This window comes from Saccostrea echinata, unplaced genomic scaffold (assembly GCF_033153115.1).
Source record: "Saccostrea echinata isolate AGI-Se365-2 ecotype Australia unplaced genomic scaffold, CSIRO_AGI_Sech_v1 ptg000060l, whole genome shotgun sequence".
NCBI classification, from domain to species: Eukaryota; Metazoa; Mollusca; class Bivalvia; order Ostreida; family Ostreidae; genus Saccostrea; species Saccostrea echinata.
Window position 1 is genome coordinate 5,570,105 of NW_026889809.1, and position 17,396 is coordinate 5,587,500.

Consider the following 17,396-nt stretch of genomic DNA (forward strand, 5'->3'; position numbering starts at 1 on the left):
TTTAGGTGTATTGAAACATGTTTTTATTTCCAAAAACCTCAAATCCCCCCCCCCCCCCCCTCCAAAAAAAAAATATTCACACACAAACAAAAAAAGTAATAAATTTTAGAAAAATTTGCATGTCAGTATGGTTTTGAAAGAAAAAAGAAACTGTTTGACAAAGATGTATGATGGAAAAAAATAAGACTTTATGTCACATTTCATAAAATTTATTATTAGAATATATATAACAAAATGTCCCACTATGTTTGGTCACTGTAAGTTGTTTTATGAGTAGTTGCCATGTCATTGCTACACCAGTGTACAAAGAGTGCTGCGGCAGCTACACGACACTGGAGCTGATAAATATCAGCATCATGATGCCACTCCACATTACCCCAAGTCTTTGTCTGCAAGATAACAAAATATGTACAATACCATAAAACAGGTTACTTTAGCAACCAGCATATTAAAAGATTTAACCCTAAAGCTGGGCACAGGATTTATTTTTTGTGATTTAAAGGTGCTTGGACACAGATTTGAAGTTAATATTTTCTCAAATTTTCTGTATAATTTCATGACTTATATGTTGCTATAGCATTTCATACTAAAATATAATAAAAATCTTATTTCATCTCGAAGTTATTGAAACTTCAAATTTCTGGATGCGTTTGATTGACACATCCTTGCACTTTCACAAATTTTAATTTTGTTCTTAATACTTAAGAAAAGTTGCAATTTTGTTGTGTATTAATGAAAAATATTAAAACTATAATCCAGAAAATTCAGAGTAGAAATGTTCGAAAGCAAAACCCACTCACAGTATTGTCAGTCCGTGCTCAGTGGTGTGTGCAGACTTTAACAATTGAACACACCCGGTGAATTGAAAACATTAACAAAAACAGAGCTTGTGCCCTGTTTACAAAAACAGTTTACGTTTCACGGGTGTATTCAATTTTTTAAACTCTGTACTCAACTCTGAGCACGGGCTGACGATATTAGTGAGGGGGTTTGCTTTCGCACATTTCTACTCTGAACTTTCTGGATTATAGATGTAATGTTTTTCATTAATACACAACAAAATCACTTCTTTTCTTAAATATTAATGATAAAGATAAAATTTGTGAAAGTGCAAGGATGTGTTAATCAAACGTGTCCAGGAATTCGTAGTTCAAATAATTTCCAGATGAAATAAGTTTTTAATTACATTTTCGTGTGAAATGCTATTGCAATATATAAGTCGTGATATTATACAGAAAATTTGAGAAAATATTAACTTCAAATCTGTGTCCAAGCACCTTTAAGGGATAACTCTGTTAATTTACTCAAACAATATTGTGTTTCAATTTTAGCAGTGCCAAGATCATTGCTAATATTAATGCTAAAATTCATTGAGATGTAAGTACATGTATACCAGTACCTATGTCAGGTTAATGTTTTTTTCCCTGTTTGCTTATTTGTTTTTTGAACCCTAATTTCCAATAACAAACAAAAATATTTTTCTACCAAGAAATGTGGTATCTTGAACCTAATTATATGTAAAAATTTTAACCTAACCCAATGGTCCATGATTTGATCAAAGTTGAATCTACCTTACATGGGAATAATTGCATACCAATAGTCATTTCTGATTTTTTTTTTCTTATATACTCAGACTCCCATGTCAAATTTTGACCCCCTTCCCGATTTTGGCCTCTAGCCCTGAGACAATGGTTTGAACAAACTTGAATCATTGCTGGCATATTAATATTACTTATTGAAACCCTTCTATTCTTTTTAATTTTTTTTTATATTCCATCGTTAAACTTTGTCTCCCTATTTTAACTTCACCCAACACTTGGGGCCATGATTTAGACAAACTTGAATTAAAAAGCTGGAATTTTGAATTGTTTTGCTTTTGTAAGCCCTAGGGGTTATGAACTGAAATAAATGTAAGTAAGGAAGCTTCAACATGCATGTACAGTGATGTGTTTTGTCTTCTCTGGAAAAGTGGTAATATTGAGAATTTTTTTTTTACTGTCCCTGTTTTCCAAATTCCTCAGTTACTAGTATCTCCCCTTGAAAAGGAGTAGCTGTTTCATTTGAATCAGTTTGAATTGGTTTCACCCTTGGATGCTTTGTAGCAAGATTGGTTGAAATTGGCCCAGTTGTTCTTAAGAAGAAATAAAAAATGTGAACAGTTTACAGATGACAGACTGATGGATAAAAAAATCAGAGATTTGGCTCATGTAAGCTTTAAAAAACATTTATTTTGACCAAAACTTCAAAAAAAATAATGCATTGGTTAACTAGAAGTTACCTGGTACACTGTTTCAAGTCTGGCAAGCTGCACGGCTTTTTCCACAGTTAAAAGTTTATCTGTTAATCCTAACATAAGTATGATAGACTTGAGGTTTTCCACTCCATATTGAAAACCTGGAAAAAAGAGCAAGAAAATTAAGAACATGACCTTTGAATATACACCACAGGACCAAGGATATTTTTACTTGTCTTCTTTCATAAATTAATCTTACAGTATTTTAGTACACATGTACAATGTATTCCATATGAAAAATCCAAAAAATAATGTAGAATTTACGTTTTATCAAAAATCATACCCGCAGTATCTAGTTTATTCTTACCACAGACTAGAATGAAAACTTAGGTACATACATATACCGTGCTGGATTAATAATTATATCATAATGTTTTGAAATTAAAACCAACACCTTGAAAGGCAATTTTTCTTAATTAATTTCCTGATAATGATTTTATATGAGATGGGTGTAAACAAGTACACTGTAATTAATCCTCGTATTTATTTTAAATTGAGCCCTTAAAAAAATATACAAACTGATTATTGTCAGATAAAGTCATTTTAATAGATGTACTCTTCACCATTTTTAGATAGTTTGAAGCTGAACATGATTCGTAAAAGCAATGTGTCCGCCATTTTTGTTCGGATTCTCGCTATATCTGAGGACCCCTATATAAAGGGCCTGACTTGGACACTGTTCAGTATAATCAGTGGACACCGGTGTAGACAGACGTATTCTATACAGCACTCGGTAGCGACAAAAATAACTGTAATACCTCGTCTAATGCAGTACAAAAGAAACTTACAATTATAGTTGTACAGGTCAGTGCAGTATACAAACAAACACAGATACACGTAACTACAATAAAATGTAAACAAAGGTAAAACAAGATAACCAGCACAAACACGGGTCGCCATTCCACGCCGATACCCGTGACAATAAAGCAGTCAGGTGTAACGAATGCGAAGAGTATACCCTGGTGTTGATGTATCGTAGATATAATATCGAAAATGGCGTATGCCTATTTACGAGTCGTGTTCAGCTTTAAGAAGAATTTCTCTTGTTTTAAAACATGTGCTTGATTCTATATCCGATTGAATTGCAAGATAGGATTTTATTACCAAGGTACAATACTGAGAGATCAGAGAACCCTCTCGATATACAACAATAGGTATTCACATGTTACAGAATTTCTGTTACTATTCCTCTTAAAGTATCATCAAACGTTTGATTTAGAGGGTATATCTTTTCATCTAAAGCAATCAATTTAAATGAAAAAAAAACTTTTCCAATTTAATTTGCCAGAATTATCTCTCTTTGGTGTATCCTGGAAAAAAAAAAGAAATGAATTTTCAATCATAAATTCATATTCGAATATCAACTCATTGAATAAATATTCGAATATTCATTGACTTTCCGTGACATAACACTGACAGTGTCGTTTAGTATCTCTGGTAAACTACTGACCTACTAATGCCCAGTCATTCAATGAGTTGACTTTCCGTGAGATAATGTTGACCGTGTCGTTCGGTATCTCTGGTGGCATCAATGATGTGGTAGACTCAAGCTCCACCTGGTAGCTGTCAGAATCAAAAGAATTAATACTTCAAGTATACGGTAAATGAGACTTTTCATATGAGGTTACAAGACTGCAGGTGTAGATATGTATAATGATGAGTATTGCAAAGATAATATTATATAATGTCCATAATCATAGTAGATTGTATGTTTATATACAGAATTTTAAAAAGGCCATTTGAAATACTGATATGCATCAAAACTATTAACTGCAAGAATGGGTAATCATTAAATATACATTAACATAGCTTAATATGACACTTGTTTAGGATGTGTTCACTTAGTAGAAATCAATTCTGAAATATTCTCATGAGAAGTTATTAAAAATGATAACTGTTACACAATACCTGGACCTCAGCCACTCCATCACTGGGTCCCACTCTCTCCTCTGTAATTCTAAAAACTCGGGGGGTTCTGTTGTTCTGTATCTGGTTAAAAATAATTATTATAACTCCTTGACATGTCTGTATATGATGATAAATTTGGTTCTATCAAGGATAAATCTACTTGAAAGTAATTTAGTACATGGTATTCCCAAACATTAGATTAACAACATTGACTTTCTGTTTTTGTACATACAATATTGTGTCTGTCTCTAGAAAGTGAAGTCCCCCTCTAATGATGTCCTCTCGTGTTCTGTGCATGGGGTTGTCCAGTACAGTGTTGCTAAGGGTAGTCTGTAATGATAACAAATTGCAACAAAAGAAAAATCCAAAACCATCAGAGGTGCAGCAGTAATATTTTCTGTTTCAGAGGAGTTAAGTGCCAGTAGGGATAATACATTATCAAGGTTATGCATAGGAAAGCCCTACTATTTAAAAAAAAATCCCATAAACTATAGTCAACTCACATGTATTCACTTTGATTAAAATTAGATCCATTAATTTGCTCATGTAAAATATTTTCTTGTCAATGAGTGGACCAAAGGATTTGATTTTAATCTGACACATATTTTTTACCACTCTTCCTCAGTGATCCCCCCTTCAAAAAAAGAACATTCTTTTCCTCATGAAAAAAGAATGTAGGAAAATGGCATGTTAGGTCAATTCATCTGTATGAGTCCTGAGATACATTATTCCAAAGCATACCTTTGCATGAAATTTTATTACTATCTCCACAATCAAGCTGGGGAAATGCTATCTCTCCTCTCTCTCACACTTCACTCATATTTATTTTTTTTACCAAGTGCATAGATTGTCGCTTGATTGTGTCTTTCTGTGAGTTCCATTCAGTTGCAATTGCTAGGGCCAAGGGTTCACTGGGAACTTGAAATAGGTTTCCTGATGGGGTGCGTAATTTCCTTTGATCCAAATTTACCTCAAACCAACCTAAAAATAAAAAACAAACTTGAATGCCAAAAAGAGTAAAAATTTTCCAGATTTTACAATGACTTCAGAAAAACTCAGTGAAAATTTGGATAATAAATATGAGTATATGTTTTTGGATGAATACACAGAGAATCTTTTTTAAATAAATTGTACATGAAGTAAAATTATTGAATATTCATATATTTAGAATGTCTAGAAACAGGAAAATCATAGTGCTCTCTACACATAAATTTTCAATACCTTGATTCTGTACAATGGTGGCATTCTTAAAGAATTTCTTCAATTCTAAAATAAATCATTTTCATCATTATACAAATGATGCATAAAATAAAGCATAAAATGAGAAAAATGCATACTGGTAATTCTAAAATGACAGATTCCTTCAAAAATGAAGAAGTAATTATGAGAGAACAAAGTTTACACTTTCATACCAGAGCATAATTATTATGACATTACAAGGATAGGTTTAATTTAAAGAAATTTTACCAGTATTTTGATTCATTTAAAAATTTTAATCCCTTCACATTTCTTGTGAGCAGTTTATATCTTAGTCTCAACATTCAGATAAAATGGACCAAATGAGTAGAGATTAGTAAAGGTTAATTACGTCATTATTAAAGGTTTGGTCAGGTCATTCAGATTTCTGTCAAGTACCTTGACTGGTAATGTTGATTTGGACAAATTCCCATTTTGCTATACGGAAGTGAAGTTTGGGGTATTGAGTCGGTCATAAAAAATTCAGGCTCGGCATCTTATGAAAAGTTTCATATTAAATTTTTGAGGGAAATTTTAGTAGTTCATTGCAAAACTTCAAATAATGTTTGCTATTCTGAACTCGGAAGACTCCCAGTCAGATCAAAAATTATTATGTTTGCTATCAAATACCTTGATCATTTAATTTCATTTGAACATACATTGGCACATGATATTTTTATCAAAACTAAAGAAAATAACGCATGGTCTATGTATTTAAGGACTTGTCTTAATAACTTAGGGTTTTCTTATTTAACAAATTTTAATATGTCATTGAAACCAGTGCTTAGCATTGTTAAGCAACGTATTCATGATCAAATATTACAAGAACAAAATGCAAGTATTATGAACTCCTCAAAACTATCATTCTATCGAAACTTCTGTTTTAATAATAAACGTGCACATTATGTTGATAAACTAGAGTCACTGCATGATAGATCATTTTTAGCAAAAATTAGGTTAAGTGCACATAATTTAGAAATTGAAAAAGGTAGATATGTTGAAATTAATAAAAATGATAGGTTGTGTAAAGTTTGTCAAAACCTTGATATTGAGGATGAAAAACATTTCATTTTGCTCTGTCCGAAATATGAAGCACAGAGAAAAATATTCAAAACAAAATTATCTACTTTCCCTAATTTCAACCAAACAATCCATAATAATGACAATTTGTTAAAATCATTGATGAAAACCAGGTGTAAAAGGGTTCTTAAAATACTATCTTCATTTTTATGTCTGATATCTGATATTAGAAAAAATATTCTAGCTATAAATGAGTAACTACATTGTTATGAATCACCTAGTATCTGATGAGTACACTTCATTATTTCCTACACCAATTGTTTGTATTCTAGTTGTGTTCTACTGTATTATTATACTTATTAATGTGTTCTGTATGGGCCTTTACCAATTACTGTAATTGTGTTTGTGCCAATAAAATATTTGTATTTGTATTTGTACACTATTGCACAATAGACAACAATTATTTCATTTTTCACTCAGAACTCCCTTCACTGATGTTAATTCATAAATGGTATTTTCATAGCTTAGAGTCACTAAGAATGCTGGACAACTCGCCCCCAAGACAGGTCGCCCCCAAGACAACTCGCCCCCTATTCAGGACAACTCGCCCCAAATTCAGGACAACTCGCCCCCATTTAAGACAACTCGCCCCCAGTTTAAGAAACCAACACATATTAAATATATTATATAGATATTTGAATTTAAAAATGTTCCTATCAGTCAAGTTATGAAAATAATGCTTATGTTTTAAACCAAATATATAATAATTATTCCAGAATCAGTTTATTCTGTTTGATCATTTGGTGTTTTTTTTGGGGGGTGGGGGAATGCTGGACAACTCGCCCCCAAGACAGGTCACCCCCAAGACAACTCGCCCCCTATTCAGGAACAACTCGCCCCCAATTCAGGACAACTCGCCCCCATTTAAGATAACTCGCCCCCAGTTTAAGAAACCAACACATATTAAATATATTATATAGATATTTGAATTTAAAAATGTTCCTAGAAAGTTAAAACAAACAACTGAAGATAAAATTTCTCAATTTTATTGAAAATAAAACACAACAAAAATAATTTAAACACTAATATCTATTGTCGGTACTGAGCACTTTTTTTGATATATCTTCACTAAATTCACACATTTGTTTACATTTTCATCACAAATAAAACTATATATGTAATTTTCAGAGCTTGTATGCTTTAATTCTTCATCACATTGAAGCTGCTTCGGAGCTTGGATATGGCACGCCAATTTTTTTAAACAACTAATTATACATAATTTTCGGAGCTTGCATGTTCTAATTTATAGTCGTCACTTTGAAGTATATATCAAAATTATTTGTGAGCTTGGGGGTTTCATTAAAACTTTTGTCTCATGTTTTCATTTAATTAGTAATAATCATTATCATAAGTTTCTTAAAGCCATCAGTTAAACGTTAATTTCGTCATTAAATAATTAAGATGTTTTAACACTGAGGATAATGTGCTCTTTTAAAATAGACATATTTTATAAATATGAATTCAAAAAATATGATAAATCAAAATGCATTTATTAACTCTATTTCACAAGAATAAAATTTAAGAAAGCATGGATATTATGATTAAATCTTTTATGCATACATTGTGTTTTTATACAAAATTATGATGTAAATGCATAAAAAAAAATAACCTAGCTATTACAATCGTAAATACATGTATTGATTATAATTTAAAATTTGCATAAAAAATATACACTATTGAATAACAGTTATTTTTTTCCCTTGCAATTCACAAGAAAAAATAATGGGGCGAGCTGTCTTTAAAAGTGTTGGGGGCGAGTTGTCCTGATTACGGTAGGGGGTGGGGTGGGGGGTTTAAATTTACAGGTCCCCACGGAAAGTCACATGAGGTGGAAAAATTGTATATCCTAAATACTTCCGAATTGTATGGATATTGAACCCTCTTGTAGTTTTCGTTTTTTTTAATACATAAAAATGCGTTACTATATCTTTATCTATCAACTAAAAATAAAGTTTCAACCGAATAAGTAATTGGGTGTGAAAGACTTTTTTTTGAGTGTTGGTAAAATGGGTAGGCAAACCCGGGCCGGGGCAAATTAAAAACCGGGGTCATTCGAGATTTTTTAATTTTCTTTGCTAATATTCCAACAATTAATTTGAAATTTTCAGATTATGTTTCTTAAAGGTTCTTGAGTATTAATTGTCAATATCACCTTGAAATACACTGATTTTGGATTTTCTAGGCGATTGTTTATTTCCTAGTTGGTAAAATGGGTAGGCAAAATCAAGACGACATTTTACGGTATTTTTAACTTATGGGTCAATAAGTCAATATTCTTGTGTGTTCTTCCGGTAATGAACACGGCATATTAACTATCACTAATGAGTTTTACATCGCAAACTGCTATAACTATGCAAAATTTACGCATTTTCAGAAAAAAAAACGGGTCATTAAAACTGGATCCGATCACCCGGGGCAAACCCGAAAATTCCGAAATAATGATAGCGAATTGTTCGTATTGGAGGACCTTAGTGACATTGCCCAGCTCTAATTTCATGGAGGTATCCTCACATTAATATTCATATAATTATGTGAACTTTCCTCAAATGATTTTTTATATCAATAAAAATGAAATAAAAGATGTCAACAAATAATTTGGATTAAGTTCTTTTTTTTTCAAGGACAAATAGTAATGTAACCGGTACAATTATTCCGGAATATTCAGGTTTGTCCCGGGTGATTGGATTCGGTTTTAATGACCCGGTTTTTCTTAAAATGTGTAATTTTACGCAGCAATAACAATTACCAATGAAGAATTACTAATTTATAGTTAATATATAATCTTAAACATCACAATGATTCATAACTTTATTGACTTTTCGTCAAATATGTCAGAAAACGTAAAATGTTGACTTTGGTAACTGACTACCCATTTTACCAACTTGGAAATCAACAATCGCCAAGGAAATCTAAAATACTGAGTATTTCAAGGCAATTTTCATACCGAACACAAATAAACCTATAACAAACATAATCCGAAAATTTCAGCCGGATTCATAAAGTATTACGGCAGAAAATTAAAAAATCTCGAATAGCCCCGGTTTTTAATTTGCCCCGGCCCGGGTTTGCCTACCTATTTTACCAACACTCCTTTTTTTTTCAATGATAGGTACAAATACCATCTCACCTCCTGATTTGTAATTCCGTAATAAAATCAATTTATTTGCTTTTGATTTGTGAAAACTCGATAATATTTTATGAAATGGTTTACATGTTTTCATGGGCGCAGCCATCTTTAATCGAATTCCGAACATGATAAATGAAAACATTTTTCATTGGCTGTAGCTTTAATTTTTCAGCCAATCAACTTCACTGTTGTATTTTATCCAACTTCCGGTTGAATGGCTTCGGCTTTGGGGAGAGGATCGTAATAATAACTGGAGCCAAACGGTGTGAAAATGCCGGTAAAGCTTGATCCCCCACCTCCTGCCAATTCTAAACAACCAGGTGTTACAACCACTCTCCTGTATAACGGATCCAGATTCCAGGGGCACCAGAAAAGCAAAGGAAACTGTTATGATGTCGAAGTTATTTTGCAGGTAAAACTAAAACCAGGGACCTGACTACATGATAATAAATATTTAAATTAATATGTTGATGTATTCTCAGCGAGATTCGTCGAGCATATCATTTTGGACAGAGGTCTCTTCTGAATCTCAGACCAGTGCCACACAAAGTGACTTGGGAAATCTTGCCCGGACTTCAACCGCTTGTTTCGATCAATACAGGCTAAAATGAATTCCTTGCCCGCTTCAACTTTTCGCTTTGGACATCCTTTTAACTCCCTATCACAGGTGGGGCAAATGGCCCCACTGTTCATAAAATGATGGGTCCATTTTGAAATTTAAGGGGCCGAGGGGAAATATATTGGGGCCATTCTAAAATAAATCATAGTATGATGCTATAGGATAATCCATATATCTCTGACAATAAAATTTAGGAAAATTATAAAGAAAAATGCGATATGAATTGACAAGTCATATGACATTGACTAGTACAAATGATTTTTCCGTCAATCGTCATCTAGATTCTAACCAACTAGTATTTAGAAAAATTGTATTTAAACCAAAAGCACCATTTTTTAACGATGCCGATTTAGAGATCAGGGGACAGACTAAAAAAAGTGGACTTCGTTGAAAAGGTTTTTCATTGTAAGGTATATAAATTTTCCATGTGCGTGACTTTCGTAAAGCTGTGGTCACCATCGAAAACGACTTGACACTTATGAATCGAACAACATGAAAAAAAACTGTTTCTTTGCCAGTGGATGTCAATATGCCGAATGATGGTTCTGATTTTATTATATAATATATCGCAGATTCCATCTAACTTCGATGAAGAATACAGATAGCTCGGACTGCGATAAACTTACAAAGTAATAAAACATGCAAACCTGCATTTTGCGGGGTGCGCCGCATGGCTCTGCGCACCATTATTTCATTGCGCCATTTTTCAACAGTATGCGCATATGGCGCATGGCGCGGCCCCTTCCCAGGCCCTGTAAAAGGTTTAAATCCAACCAAAGTCAAGTATTTATTTTTTTTCATAGCAGTGACATATTCATTTAAACCTCTGTCGTTGAAGAGTTCCAGCAATAGTCTGCTTCAAATACTTCATTCTACAATGATTTCCTATAGAAATGAACCATAGTACAAAGTGAATGAAGCAGACTATTGCTGGAACTCTTCGGCGAAAAGTTGAAACAGGCAGGGAATTCATTTCATCCCGTATTGATTGAAACAAGTTGTCGAATCCAGGCAAAATTTCCTGGGTCACTTTTTGTGGCAATGGTCTGAGATTTGCAAGAGACCTCCAGGGCTCTCACACCACTTTTTGGGACTGGGGCCAGGGCCGTTCAAATTGGGAATTTTTCGTCATTTTGGGGAAAATTGGGAAAACCTGGTTCCTTATCGAAGCCGAACCATTTTATGAATATACCTTGGAATGCACTTATTTATGCAGTCCAACACAGAACTAGTATGTTTCACTTTCACTTGTTGCCGATTAAGTTTCATTGATTAAGACTTTTTTAAAAAAATATTTTGCTATAAAAAATTTGGAAATTTACACTTTGCTTTTGGGAAAAAAGGTACCTTTTTTTGGATTGGGAATGGGGCCGCAATTATATAGAATCGAGAGCCCTGACCTCTGTCGAAAATTTGTAAGTCTTGACGAATCTCCAGGGGTTGAAATATTCCTGGAAAACCCACTAGCCTAGGGGCTTCTGATCAGTAAAAAATTACGAACCCAAATCTGTAACTAGCCCAACAATTTTTTTATGCAAAATGAAAAAAGTTTCAAATGCTTTGGTGACAGAAACAAATTAAACTAGCTCTCAGTCAAAAGAAACCAATCTACATAGAAAAGCAAAAGTAAACTGACAATTTCTTTTCTGTTCTGCTAGTCTGACGGACCATCGTTACATTTGAATTAGCAAGCCAGAGTCTTAAAATGATTAACCGCGGGTGTCAGGCTACAGTATATTTCAACCCCTGATCTCGTTGAGATTAATGTTAATGGTGTCACATTGGTGTGACTGTTGGGGCGAGCACAGTTGTGTAGTACTGTGACAGGGTGAAATTTGTAATTATTTTTATCAATTTTATGATGAATTAATTTATTATTTTCATTATTTACGAAATTATTTGTAAAACAAGAGTTCAATGAATTTGAATATATTTATTATAGTTAGGGCTGAAACGATACGCCCCCTCCACGATACGGTACGTATTGCGATACTTGTGTCACAATTCAATTTTTTCAATACGATACATTTAAAAAAAGAAACAAATCATAAGGTTAAAGAAAACATGTATTCCGATTTCAAAAGGCAAGTAAAAGATGGTGATACAATAAAGAGCACTACTTGTGCTTCTGTAGATTAAAAGAGCACTTTGTTCGTGTCAATACTAGCAGTGGCAGCCTGCTCTGAAACTTTCTCCGCCACAATTTTCTCCCTCGTATGTGTCAAACTATTAAAATGAGGTTGAACCCGATCTATTTCAAGGAGTAACCAAACCTGATTATAAAAAAATGTACCGAACCGAAAATTGAGATAGTGAATCGAACATTGAACCGAGCAGTAATATTGTAACACTATCAATATTTCGGTGAATCATTTCAGTCCTAATTATAGTACTGTTAGTTACTTTCCAAATAACTAGGCCTGAGTATCTCAAGCTACCTAACAATACGATACATATAACAATATGGTTATGCGATACAACATGTATCATGATACAGCTGTCAACAATTGAATTAACCGTTATCTTAACATATTATTTTTTGCTAACCTCCACAGTTATAGAAAATATAAAAAGAATATCTTAATACCCCTGACCAAAGTTAATAAAAGGTGGATTTATAGTCTTGACATTGTATTTTTTCTTTGCTACCTTTTTTTCAGCCATTTTAAAACATTAAAATTTGTTAGGTTGTATGTAGAAGTTTTTAAGGTAGTATGGGATACCTCCACGTTATGACGTATTTCCGTTTGAAGTATTGTTTTGATTTGCATGAGTGCTTATTATCGGGTCAAAATTTGTAGATACACCGTTGAAAAGAACACTCTGAAGCCTATTTCAATGCAAGTTCTCACAAGTCGGCATTTTAAGTAAAAACAGACAAAAAAAATCGCAACTATATAAATTTACTTATAATTGTACAACGGACATTTAAAAAAGCAAACCCCTGTAAAAGGTAGTTTCAACATTGCTGCTTTTGAACACTTTTACGCAAAAGCTGTATTTCAATTGTTTGCGTAACTGTACAGCACCTTGTGTGCGGTGAGGCATGGGTAAGTGCGATTACTTCACATTGTGCTGAATTATCACCAATCAATTATCACGTTAACCAGAGCTGGACTTTTTTGTTATTTAATTCAAGAAGTAACTATTTGGTCACAAATCAGCTAGCTGTTGTATATAGTCCCAAAACGTTCAGATGAATGCAATTGCTCTGAACAAGACACGTCCTGGAAAGCGATTGTCCATGCATTGTTTTCAAAACCGCTCAAAGTTGAAAACTACAAAGTGCGATTTTTTTATGGTTGGGAAAAAATGCTCATCATTTCTAAAATAGCACCCAGGTTTTTTCAACCCTTGGAAAATAAAGAAGGATAACTCTTCCGCTCGGATCTTTTAATTCAAAAAATTTTAAATGCATTTTATATTTTCCATTTGTATATATATATTCAATTTGTTTATTTCACTTTGCTAACATATCAAGATACATTCTTATTGTAGACTTTCATGAAATGTTATCCGTCTGTTTTCAAGAAATAAAGTTTTCCCAGTTTTTTACGCTTATTTTTTGTTGAAAATTAAAAAAATACTAAGACATATTTCTTGTCATATTTGTTTTTATAAACACTTTATATTAGCAAACGCCTGCCTATAATATTAAGCTTATGAAAAAAGAATTATGCAAGAAAAAAAATCGTTTTTGTATTTCTCATTAAAATAATAAAAAAATTATTAAAATTACACTTTAATATACTGAAAGGTGGGGGTATTTCAAATCCTTCTAATTTGGGTACATAAATATGTAGGAGAAGTTTTGTTTGGTATCCCATACCACCTTAAGCATTTTAAGTAAAAAAAAAAAATCTTTGACATTGTGTATTTCATTTGTATGTGTCAAATAACCAGAAAGAGAAAATTGTATGCAATTGTATAGTACCTTTTAAAAAGGAAAATTATTAATAGTAAGTTTGTTCATTTCATTAAATAATTTTTTTATAATCTCAACTCTGGATCTATTTAAGGTTCAATTAAGCAGGGAGAATACCCCCCCCCCCCCCTTTCAATCTCTGTATCATGATGTATGATTTAAAGAAAAATGGTCGGTCTGGTAAGTAAATGCTAGGTCTGGTAAAGTATGTATTTTTACCTGACCGTATGTCCTGTAAAAATTTCAGACTTTGGCATAAACTGATTGTGGAGGGAATTTTTCTATTGCGTTATGAAGTTCCTGTGCTGCGGTCTTTGTTGAAAGTGTCAGTCAGTATTTTTGAAATTTTTGTGCTTTGGAACTCTCTACAACTCAAGTGAGGGTCATATTCTCACCTGAACAACTTTGAATACATCAATTGATCAATCCAAATAAATGATGTTAACTTTATACTTGTAGTCGTTCCTACTAGTCTAGACCACCCAAAGACTTTCTTTATACCGCAGTGTAGTCCAGAGTTCTTGAAATCTTTTTTCCGCTGTCAGTCATTTGGACTGACTGCAATGTGAAGTTTGTCAGTCCAGACAGATTTCTATGAGTCAAAAAAAAAAAAAAATCAATAAAAAGATGAAAACTGTATTTGAATTTTATAATCAATACATTTTGCACCCTGCATCAATACACACTGTACATTTCATGCCGATTTGATTGTCATATAACAATTTTTATTGAATTTTTGTGGGGGTCGATTTTCTTCATAAGTTCAATTTTCTCACCTGGCTTAGCCTCGTCAACAAACTTGTTTTAACAGTTTATCAATCATAGTTTGGCACTTGTGTTCATCGAAGAAGCCATTATGAGATACAGAAAAGCGTTTAACAGAATACAATCAGTCGGTTATAGGGAATTTGTACGAAATTTAGTCAGATTTTCGCAAGTTGCTCTGTCAACATCTACTGGTCATTTGGACTGACACAGAACCTCAAGTAATCAGTCCTTGGTTGTTTTTATTGGTCTTGCCGACAGGACCGAAAGATTTCAAGAACTCTGGTAGTCAGAAAATTGCAGAATCGCTCTGAAACGATTTTGGACAAGTCAAATGAAGATGCAGTGAAAATAACCATCAAATCAATCACAACAAATCTTTCTTAGTTTGTGGATACCTTTCTCCTAAAAAAATAATCCATATAATAGAAGAATTCAATACTTCTTCTCAACGTTTTAACTTGCTTCAAATTTACACGCTATGTTGAAATTTTGAACTCTCCCATTTGTTCAAAGTAGATGCACTGAGTGAAAGTTATCACCCATGTTTGTTTTGCTACATTGCCAATACATGGAATGCATTCTATTGTTAAACTGGGTCTGTAGGACATTATCATTTTAACGATAGAATATTCTGTCAAGTGTATTATTGGATACCTTTATTCATTCTAACTTAGATCCACCTCTTAAAACCACACAAGACATTTGGACCATCTAGATTGTAATGTCACATGACGTCGTATGTTAGATAGTATACACCTATTTACTGGCTATGAGGACAATAGCAAGTTTATCGTTCCCCAAGACAGCAACTATAAGTGTTTTATTATACCGAAGCAGTCTTTACTTGTGTTACATCACAATCTGTATAAAACCAGAAGAGTTCCGAGATGAAAAGCGAGGGAAACAGAATGCTGCCGGTGAATAGTTTAATGACTATTTCACCATGGGCAAATAGCACAAAAACTATTCCACGGTAGGGGCTGTTTGGAAAAAATAGCATGTTTATTCGTAATATTTTTATATAGAGAAAATTCACAGAGGTATAATAAAACATTTTATTATACCTCTACTGTTATTACTCTATATAAAATTGATACCATAAAACTGTCTATTTCCGCGAGAAGATACTATTTCCCTCATCGGAGGACTACTCCCTGAAAAATCGGAGCTACTCCCTGGGACTACTCCCTCATGAATATTTATTAATAATTTTAACCAATTAAAATGAACAGTGGGCGGAGCGTTCAAGGAATCTCGAGTCTGTGACATAATGTTATTAGCAATATGTAACTATGACGTCAAAACATTTCGACATTCGATGTCAAAATCATACTGGAATTCTAGCAAAATGAAGACAACGATAATCCTTCAAAGTGTCAGTGAAATTATTATATATTTTTTAATAATTTTATTTTCCTCGGTATCGATGCATTAGTTATCTTACAATATTTTTAATCACATGCATTTGTGATTATTTAAATGCCTCTATATTTTTTTTCAAAAATGTCTGAGTCTCTAGTTTAATAAATCTCCCATGATTGTTTCGGTATAATAAAACAGTTATGAAATGGGTATGAGGGAAATATCAAATTTATGGTTCCCCTCGGCAGGAAACTATTTCCCTCGGTGGCTTCGTCGCCTCGGGAAATAGTTTCCTCCCTTGGGGAATCATAAATTTGCTATTTCCCTCATACCCATTCCATAACTGTATACTATTTGAAATGATATTGTCCTATGGACCTGTTTCAATGACAGAATATGTTCTGTATATTGGCAATGTAGCAAAATGAACACTGGTGATAACTCGAAATCAGTGAATTTACTATGAACAATCCAGAGAGTTCCGAATGTCAACATGGTGTTTAAATTCGAAGGGAGAAGAAACTTATATGAATGTGTCGAACCCCATATTTCACTTTGTCCAAGCATTTTTGTAATGTGAGCGTGCTTTGTGCAGCTTGCTGTTCTGACTATAAATGAATGACCTGATTTATTCTTTTCTTCAACTTGATTTTTGCAGAATATTCTGTAAACATATCATGTTTGACGGTGTATTCTATTTAGCGCCTTTGGTGGAAAACATTTCTGCTTAATCAAGACCATCACTACATGTTATAATATGTATATTTACCCGGTATATACTTATTTCTAGCATGATTAGAAAGCACTAAATCAAATCTTTGTTATTTTCTTGTCAAATCAATTTCAGCTAAAGTACATGCTTAATATTGTACATTTACAGTATAAGCAGGGACCTAAAATACTAACAAATACTACTACTTTATACTAAATTTATAGTTAGTATATACAGTAGTTGACCATAAATGAGTTTGCAAAATGGCGCTGTCGTTGATGTAAACAAACTTTGTCGGCTCAATAAAAACATGGTTTTTGTGATGATAATACGAATGATGCCATTTTATGAACTCATTCATGACCA

At 33.0% G+C, this 17,396-nt stretch overlaps 2 protein-coding genes across 2 annotated transcripts in view; one reads left to right on the forward strand and one right to left on the reverse strand.

The window, feature by feature from the left end:
- Positions 1-198: 198 nt before the first annotated feature.
- On the reverse strand, positions 199-9,741 carry LOC133174877 (ATP synthase mitochondrial F1 complex assembly factor 2-like). Its single transcript, XM_061309986.1, has 8 exons — positions 9,645-9,741; positions 5,423-5,467; positions 5,037-5,182; positions 4,434-4,531; positions 4,202-4,282; positions 3,744-3,856; positions 2,279-2,394; positions 199-389 (listed from the first exon to the last, which is right to left on the reverse strand). Exons 1-8 carry the CDS (start codon positions 9,736-9,738, stop codon positions 243-245), a joined length of 840 nt encoding a protein of 279 aa, XP_061165970.1. The 5' UTR covers positions 9,739-9,741; the 3' UTR covers positions 199-242.
- Positions 9,742-9,881: 140 nt separating this feature from the next.
- LOC133175055 (glucose-induced degradation protein 4 homolog) overlaps positions 9,882-17,396 on the forward strand; it is a 12,845-nt gene continuing 5,330 nt past the window's right edge. The window contains exon 1 of the mRNA XM_061310159.1: positions 9,882-10,056. Coding sequence (XP_061166143.1) covers positions 9,916-10,056 — 141 coding nt within the window. The 5' untranslated portion in view covers positions 9,882-9,915. The remainder of the gene's footprint in view (positions 10,057-17,396) is intronic.